The sequence below is a fragment of the Phyllostomus discolor genome, chromosome 6 (assembly GCF_004126475.2).
Source record: "Phyllostomus discolor isolate MPI-MPIP mPhyDis1 chromosome 6, mPhyDis1.pri.v3, whole genome shotgun sequence".
NCBI lineage: Eukaryota > Metazoa > Chordata > Mammalia > Chiroptera > Phyllostomidae > Phyllostomus > Phyllostomus discolor.
This window is the reverse complement of record NC_040908.2, coordinates 139125675-139135439: the sequence shown is the minus strand read 5'-3', so window position 1 is coordinate 139135439 and position 9765 is coordinate 139125675. Positions and strand designations below refer to the sequence as shown.

Below are 9765 nucleotides of genomic sequence, written 5' to 3'. Positions count from 1 at the left end.
TCTCTCAATGCCTGAGATTCGTGAAAAGGAAAGGAGATGTTTATTTAATGCTGTACAGACTTGAAGTAGTGACCTAATGTCTTCATCAAATCCCAAAGTCCCTTAAAACACACACAAACACACACAGTCCTTCCTTCCCACTTTGCCCAGTCTGGGGTACTGTATCTCAGGAAAAGAAATAGAAGCCTGTGGCTCAGGCAGCCCCCGGTTCTTCCCAGTAATCCGTGGTCGGCTGATGGACCTCCCTTGGTTCCCGGCACCCTCAGCTGTGTAGCCGGGATCTCTGCTAAAGCTGGATGGTGGTTCCCCCTTCTAAAGCTGAGGAGGTCCCCACTCTGGCAAAGCCTCCAGGCTCTCTTTTCTACTGCCACAGCCACATGGTTCTCTGCAGTGCTATAGATATGTTAAATGACCATGCCAGAGGTTAGCTGCAAAGCTGTTGCTATGCAAAACAGCTCTCAATGGCCCTGCCCCATTTGTCCCTTCCCCTAACCCACACCTATGTTGGAGAGGGGTGAGGACATCCTAATATATCCTGGACACCTTGAGCTCTGGGCCCCATTTTAAATCCCTATTTGGGGCCCCCCTCTTGGCTGCACCCTGTTATAGTATCATATACTATGCAACATAGTAACTGCTCAATACAAAAGTAAATAAATAAATGAATCAGTGAAGCCTATATATTTGCTAAAGGTAGACTACACCTTTGGCTCAAAGTTTCTAGTAGCTAAGACAAAGAATTTTAGGATACATGGTATCCTTAAGATAAAATCATGTAACTACCTCAGGACTACATATAAGTTTGGGCTAACTAAAATATCGACTAATAAAATTAACAGCATAAGCTGTTACTTTGTTTAATTTCTTACTTTGGTTTTTAAGAGGTATGGAAATGCTGATTTTAATACATGAAAAGTGACTCTTCCCCTTTGAAATCTTTTTGATAAAGCAAAACAAAACAAAACAGATTCTGACTACTTATTAGAATAGTTTTTGTTGTTGTCATCAGGACTGTAAAGAAATTCAGCTCAAATGAGTTATTATGTCATTAACTTCTTCAGTAAGTTAGATACTGTTACAGGCTTTTGGACAATGAGTTGGCAATTATTTGCTGAATACATAAATTAATAAATATCCAGATGACCGTCCAGAAATGGATCCTTCTTCCTCTCTTCTCTCTTCCTGCAAACTTAAGCCAATCACCTGTTTTTGTTATTTGAGTTTAAATTTTATTTTAATAAATTATTTGTGTGAAATGTGTCAACTAAGCTCTCTTGCCTTGGAATTTCTGAAACCAAAAAAAAGTGTGATTTTGAAATAAAATTGTAATTTCTTTTAAAACTGTAATGAAGTATTAATTGTTAAGTTTACTTTTTGTTTCAATCAACCTGAGCTTCAAATCTAATAATGAAAAAACGTCAAAGCCCAGACTTTTGCATTTTTTCTAGCATTAACTGGAGTCAGTACATTTCTACTAAACTGAATTGAACTAAAAATTTCATTTCATAACATTTTCTTATATGTAACATCATCTGTCTAGCGGTTTCCGATTATGATAAACCTCAACACGATTCTCTCAAGCAAAATTTAGGAAATCCCTACAAGCGATTATTTCCAAAGAAAAAGGAAGCACAGGGAGTTTCGTGACTAACAGCCTCTCTCACGGGCCTCTGGGAATTCTCGCTCAGACGCCTACACTTACACTCCCTCCCCTGAAGGTTTGAAGGCCAAAATAAAAGCGCCCCGCAGTTTCTCTAATTTAAATTTCCCACAGTCAAAGTCCCCGGATTAAAGATGTGTTGTCAGATTGACTGGGACTTCATCCAATAGCATTGTAGGAAGGCGTATCTTTTCCTGGGCAATCCAATCGGCTCGCAGAGAATCGCCATTGCTTGAGGGAAAGCGGAAGTAAGGCCCTAGCGCGCCCTCATGGAATCGCTCTTGCAGCACCTGGATCGCATCTCCGAGGTTCTGGCTGTCTCCCGCACACCCCATGTTAGTAGTTGGGACGCTGTCGCCGTGCGTAGGGCCTTGCAGTGGGCTCGCTACATGCGCCACGTCCACAGGCGCTTTGGTGGCCATGTCCCCATTCGCACGGCACTGGAGCGGCGGCTGCAAAACCGGTGGAAGCAGGAGGACGGCTCCGGGCCCGCTGCTGTCCCCGGGTTGAAGAGCTTCCGGGATCTGGGGCGCTGCGACATCCTACTGTCTCAACGCCTGCTGGACAACCGGGCCCTCGGGGGTGCCGCCTTTCATTGCCTGCTGCAGCAGCTCTTTCCGGGCCCTAGCGTCCCGGACGCCGAAGAGGAGACGCCCCAGGGCCGCCTGGCCCTCCTTGCCCGCCGCCGGTCCGCAGTCCACCTGATGCGCTTCAACGGTTTTGGAGAGAACTCGGCCGTTTGGAACGACTTACTGGTAAAGACTCAGGCGGAGCTGCTGCTGGAGCGTCTGCAGGAGGTGGGCAAGGCCCAAGCGGAGGGCCCCAGCAGGTTGCTCAGCAGCCTGTGGGAGCGCTTGCCTCGGAACAACTTCCTGGAGGTGATAGCGGCCGCGCTCTTGCTGCCGTCGTCATCCTCCCGGCCCCCCAAAGAGGAGTTGGAACTGAGCAGCTCCAGAACTCAGGGAGAGGGGGGTCACGAGCTGGTTCACTGGCTTCTGGGGAAGTCGGACGTCATGGCTACTTTTTGTCGCAGCCTCTCAGCCGCGCTTTTAACTTCGGTGGCTGGCCGCCATCCAGAGCTTTTTCGAGTCTATCTGGGTCTGCTCACGGAGTGGGGTCGACATCTGCACTACGATCTTCAGAAAGGCATTTGGGTTGGAGCTGAGGACCGAGATGTGCCGTGGGAGGAGTTGTACAGCAGGTTTCAAAGCCTCTGTCAGGCCCCTTCACCTCTGAAAGACGAAGTTCTAACGGCTCTGGAGGCCTCTAAAGCACAAGATGGAGATTTTGAAGTCCCTGGTCTTAGCATCTGGACAGACCTGTTGTTAGCTCTTGGGAGTGGTGCATGATGTTGCATTGGGGAAAATACAAGGTTTAGGTCTCAGCCCGGGTCCCAGATTTCTCTGGACAACGTTTTGTTATTGATTACTTGAATATACGGTTTACAAAGTTAAAATTCCAGTGTCCCACCAAATCTATAATGTGTCCAAAATATTCTAGGTGCTAATTTATAGTAGGTGTAATTATAATCCACAATTAGAAATATGTAAAGTAACTGGCTTGTGGTGCCATGGATTTTTCTGGATAGAGGAGGTGATATTGGAAGTATCCTACTTAAAGCCATGTAATTAACAATAGTTTGCTTTTTAGGAATGCTGAAGAGATACATACTTTTCAAATAAAAAAAAAACACTTTAAATTGACAAGACACCTTTTTTGTCTATCAGTATGGTTTACTTAGTTTTTTTTTTTAAACCCCAGTAGTGAAACGTTTTCTTTAACCAACAACTGTGTTGTCAGAAATGGTCTGAAAAGCTAACTCATCCATCTAAATTCTGTCCTCAGTACCCCTCTGCAATAAGTCTTGTCAAAGTCACCAATCACCTCCATGATGCCAAATTCAAAGGACATTTTTCTGGTATCAAACTACCTGACCTTTCTGGGACTTCAGGCATTTTGACCACTCCCTTCTTTTTGAAACCAGGCTTGAAATTCTATTCTAAATTATGTGACACCACTGTATCCTGGTTTTCTCTTACATTTCTAGCTACTTATTTTCAGTCTGATTTTCTGGCTAACTTCTCTCCTAATCAGCCTTTCCTGGGATTTCTCAGACTTTAATAGTCTGGTTCCTCTTTGGTGTACACTATCATCCCATGCAGTCTCATGTAAAGGTCTCAGAAGCCACTCAAACACACCTAAAACAAATCAATATCCCCACATAAGCCTGCTTATTCTCATGAATTTCTTAGTAAATAGCCAGAAATCTGGAAATTATCCTTGAATTTTTCCTCTTCTAACTCTTACATCTATTTCATCAACATATTTCCCCTTCTCTCTCTTTCCACTCATCCCCCTAGTATAGGTTAGGGTGAACATAACTTCTTGTTTGCTTAGGACAGATTTGAGTTATGCCTGATGTCCTGGCATAATTAATACAAGTGTCCCCTTTTATTCTCTAAAGTGTCCTGGTTTGCCTGATAATTTATGTGGTCACTCATCCATAGCTCTCCCAGATACTGCAATTAGGTGGTTTCTCTATTTTTTTACTGTACCTCTACAATCCTTACTCCACCTAAATGCTCAAGTAGTGGACTCTGAATCCTATTCACCGAGAAAATTGAAGTGATTGGAAGAGAACTTAGGCAGACCTTGACCACCATTAGCATCTATCTACATTAGCATCTGTGCCCACGCAATTCACCTTGTTTTCAGTAATAAATTATCCCGTACTAAGCCAATTTCTATAGACTCCAAAATATAGGATTTCTTAGGAGAGGCTGAGCTTTCTTCTTAGAAACTTTCATTATTCCTTCAGCCAAGAATGTTGTAAACCTTCACTTCTCATTTTAATTTCATTTTCTCATAATGCCTCTGGCTACATATGTTCCCTGTTAATTTTCTTCAGGCCACCCACTTTCCTGTTAATTATAGCTGTATTCATGTGTGTCTGTCTTTTCCACTAGGGCACTGATTTTCAACCTTTTTTTATCTCATGGCCTACATAAACTCAAATTCGGTGGCATACCAAAAAATGTTATATTTTTTGGTTATCTGACAAAAAAGATATAATTTTGATTCATTCATAGCAAGTAGTTATTGTGGTGGCTGTTGTCATTTTTTTTTAATTTGACAGTCTAAGGGAAAAGAGGTCAATACTCCTGACTAAATAGTAAGGTATTGCACATTTTAAAAATTCTCGTGGCACACCAGTTGAAAAATCGCTGCACTAGAGTATTAACTCGGTGAGGTCAAGGCTGCCTCTGTTGCTGGAACATTCAAGACCCTCACACTATACAGATATGCATTAAGTAGTTGATAACTATAAATGCATAAGAATGGAATAAACAAAATGAAAAGGAATAGAGCAAATATTTGATTAGAATATTACCTTTAGGGTCATTAAGAAATGCAAGTCATTCGAGTAGTTGATACAAGAAGTACAAATCCAAACAAAAAGCGGGGTCTCCAATACATCAAAACATTAAGCTACAACCCACCAGTTTGTAAAACCTTCCGACACTTCTTTGTTGAATTTCAGTTCAATCAACATTTACCAATATCTTGATTTAGTTACGGGGATTAAATTGCCCAGTTTTACTTGATCTTTATAGCTTTTATACATATTTTTGGTGCTCTGAAACAGTGTACCTAAACTCTAAAGTAGTAACCAGTTGTAAATAGAATGGCTCATCTTCCCTAGCAAATGGTGGATATAGGGTATTTATATTAACATAATGTAAATGCTTCAGGAAGAAATTGATTTCTCTCAGGAATTAACTGGAAATGATCAATCACTATATTAGAAGTGTGGCAGTAGCATCATTTATCAGATGCTAATTGTCAGTGGGCTAAGAATGCCATTTTGGCTTAGAAATAAGGTGGCCCTAAGGGTAAGAAAGTAGCTTGAATAATTACAGCAATTAATGTGTATACAGCTGTCTCTTGAAACTTCATTACTTTTAATATTGGGATAGAGATTTGAATTCAAAAGAGCTTCAGTATTTTAAAGCCTATTGTGGTTTTATCTTTTTATTTCATGAATAATAAAGACTTAAATACTAAAAAATTTGATATATAGTAATTCAGAAGTACAAGCTTAGGGGTATAAAATGTGAATAATCAGTTTATATTTTATATTTATACATATTCTATTAATAGTATGCTGTGAATGAAGTCTGATAATCTCAGGAATATATTTGAAACTTGGGTTTCACTCATTGCTATTAAAATAAGTTTATTTTAAAAGCAAATGTATTTGTTTATCACTATAAAATCTCACTTTATATGTAACCTTTTTTATATTTGTGTCAAAAATTTTTACATATTTGTGTAACAAGCATTGATCATCTACTTATGTGTCAGACTATAGTGCACTCAAAAGTTTACAAACCAATTTATTTAGCTTATATTTTTATGTTGTGAGCCAAAATTCTCATTAATGAAACGAAACAATGTCTAGAAAGTGGTATGTGAGGCATAGATACATGTGTAGATCAGTATTGGATATTTTACCCTCCATAGTTGTTCAAAGCTCTAATGGGATGCTGTTGAAATATTCATTGTTATGCCAAGCATCTGACACATGATCAATACTTATTTGGTAAGATATTGTATTTGAGGCTATGCATATATTTACAGGCATTGACAATATGTCAAAATACAATAAGAAAGTAGCACACTGTTAGCTTTCACTGAATATAGATGCACCCATGGACAAAATGGTTAAAACTTCTTTGTTAATCTAATACATAATAATGTACATTAAGAATATTAACTGAATTTAAATCTTCAATGGATGTTAATATCAAATTTCAAATAATATATTGCTAATAAATTGACTATCATAATGCTGAAGAGGGAAAACAATGTAGACTATTTTATAGTCTCTTCTAGAGATAGAAAGATCTCTAATTTTGGAATAAATATTCTTGGCAGTAAGGGAGTATGTTCCCTAGCTTGTGTTTTTTAAAAAATCACTTTCACAGGCTTTGATAATTTTTAAAAATATTCAGTATCTTACATAAACATTAGTAGCCAAGAGTAAGGATGAGTTTGGAGGCACACATTCTCTGCTCTGTTTTCTTAGTAATTGTGAAAACATGTGTTCCCGACACTGCTGGTTTGAAATTGTGGGAAACATAAAACAAATTACAAGTGACGAACAAGAGCAATTTATAGAAGATACATGATCTAGTTCACTAGTCAGCATGCATGGGTTGCATATGGAATGACTACAGTAACCAAGACTAATGGAGAGCAGGCGCCATTGTCTAATTACCGCTGGGAGCTCCGGACCTTGCCCACTGCACCGGTAAATTGGCCCCAGCAGATTCCAAATGACTGCTGTTTGTCATTATATTGGTTAGCTAAGGGCAGGATATTTGAAGAATATGGTTTTTGCAATTTGTTGAAAGTATTACACCCATTTTTATAGTCTAGTTCTGTGGATGGAATATTACACTTACAATTAAAAGGTATTTATAATTCCATTTAAGAGTTAAAGAAGATTTAAAAAACTGATTTTAAACTACAATGTAACTAAGGAGGCAAGGGGGGAATAAGTTTAAAACCTTCCTAAATGGCTTTCTTTTAAGACTGATTTTTATCCTCTAACACTATTTTTGGACAAGCTTTGATAAAATTCTATCATTGTTCTAAGCATGCATGTTTTCATTTATACAATTGTGATAAGAATAATAACTATATCATCCCTTAGTAAAACAAGATCGTGACTATTCAAGAACATTTTAGTCATTCTTTAGGGTAATCTATTGATGTCACATTCTCCTAATTTTCCTTCATCTGAGAATGTCTTGAATTTCCCTTTATTCTTGAACCATAATATAGCCAAAATTTGGGGCTGATGTATATCTTTTTTTCTGCATTTAAAAATGTGCTATTTCCTTCTGGTATCCATGGTTTATGATGACAAATCTGTCATTTGTAGTTTTTTCCTCCTCTAGGTAAAATGTTATTTCTCTCCTTTTTTAAAAATGTTTTTTTATAATTACTATTTTGTGTGGGAACTTTATTTAGGTCATGGCATTTTTTAAAATATGTTTATTGGTTTTAGAGAGAGAGGTAGGAAGAGAGAGAAACATCAATGTGAGAGAGAAACACCAATTGGTCGCCTCCTATAAGCACTCTGACCAGGATCAAACCTGCAACCTAGGTATGTGCCGTGACTGGGAATCAAACCCCCAACCTTTCGGTATATGGGCTGATGCTGCAACCAACTGAGCTGTACTGGTCAGGACTCATTTCTCTCCTGCTTTAAGTTTAGTTTTTTTCTTTGTCTACAGCTTTCAGAAGTTTGATTATGATATACCTTGTTACAGATTTTTTTAGGTTTATACCATTTGGGATTTGACCTGCTTATCTATAGGCTTATGTCTTTTGGAAAAATTTCAGTCATTATTTCTTAGAATATTTTTCAGCCCCATTCGCTTTCTCCTGTCTGAGAGTCCAATGACATCATGTTAAATATATTGTTTTATTCCAAAGTTGCTGAGTTTCTGCTCATATTAGTTTCCTTAGTATATTTTCTCTTTCATTCATGTTGGATAATTTCTACTGTTCTGTCTTCGAATGCACTGATTCTTGCCTCTGTCCTCTCCTTTCTGTTGTTGGGTTCCACTGAATTTTTATTTCTGTTATTATATTATTCAAGTCTAAATCTTTAGTTTTTCTTTGTCTTTTATTTCTTTACTGAAACTTTCCTTTTTAAATTTGTTTTAAGTATCACAACTCATTGAATCATTAATATAATAATTGATTTAAAGTTTTTATCAGATAATGCCAACATGCGTGTCATTTGGGCATTAGTATCTGTTGCTTGTCTTTTCTCATTCTCTAAGAAAATATTTTGAGACGACAAATTTATTTTTTCTATCAAAAGTGAGAAAAAAATCTAGGTCCTTTGTTTAGTGTCTTGGTCGTAGATATTATTTCAAATGTAGAGACCAAGGACTTTCCACATAGGGTCCATCAACCTTCAGAGGCTCAGAGAATGGGCCTGAGTTATTTTTGAACTCCTGAAATTATATGCAAAATTTGTAGTTCATTGTTCACTTTTATTGGAAGAATCATTAGATTCTCAAATGAGTAAATGAAACCAAAGATTATGTTGACTCATGCTGCCCTATGCAGTACCTGGATGTATAAAGCAAGTTACTGTATCAACTTCAACATGATCTTAGATATAATCAGTAATTATATTGAAATAGGTGATGCTTTTTAGGATTTTCTTCAAATACCAACACATTCGATCTTCACAACAACTCACTGAGGTGTTATTATTTTCACATTTCAAATGAAAGTTTCAATGGAAATTAGGGAGCTTTTCTTTCTCTTTTAAGACTATTTATTTCTAGAGAGAGGGGAAGGGAGGGAGATACAGAACGAGAGAAACATTAACGTGCAGGAGAAACATCAGTTGGTCGCCTCTCCCAATCAGGGAGCTGGCCCGCAACCCAGGCATGTGCCCCAACCTGGATGGAATTGAACTGGCTTGCAGTATAAGGCCCAGCTCACCGACTCTCTCTAGTCAAAGCTGAAGCTTTTATTTCTTGACTAAAAGTCATGATACTGTAGCAAGTTTAAAATTTCACATTACATTATCACACGTTAAGAGTTAACAATTTTCATTTCCTAATGTACTTAGTGTAGCTCTCAAACCCTAATTTCTGCTGCTGGCAGAAAATTTGATTTTGTCAGTTTAAGGTAATAAAATGCCTACGGTTTACATCTCAGTCGTCTTTGGATAGACCCTTCTGTTTCTGTAGTATGTGGGTGATCTCAGCTCAGAAGAGCTTTTTCTGTCATCCTAGCATCTTCCAGAGGAAGGTCTCTGACCTGTGGGCACTCTTCTGTTCTTTTGGCATGGGTAGTGGGTGGAAAATTTCACAATCACTTCTTGATAAATATGCCCAACCCCAGCTGCCATTGGCAGCACCGATGGCAGGAGAAGTAGTCAAAACTTCATTCAGGTGGCAGTTCAGGCTGTCCATTCCTAGCTGATACTACTGGTTTTCCATGTATCCATCCCCATTGCCACTTCATTAGGTATACAGGCTTTTAATTCTCAGGCATGTAAATAATGT

At 38.5% G+C, this 9765-nt stretch overlaps 1 protein-coding gene across 1 annotated transcript; it reads left to right on the top strand.

The window, feature by feature from the left end:
- Window positions 1-1907: 1907 nt before the first annotated feature.
- FANCF (FA complementation group F) lies at window positions 1908-3361 on the top strand. Its single transcript, XM_028516466.2, has one exon. The coding sequence runs from the start codon at window positions 1930-1932 to the stop codon at window positions 3007-3009; it is 1080 nt and encodes a 359-aa protein (XP_028372267.1). The 5' UTR covers window positions 1908-1929; the 3' UTR covers window positions 3010-3361.
- The last annotated feature ends 6404 nt before the right edge of the window (window positions 3362-9765 follow it).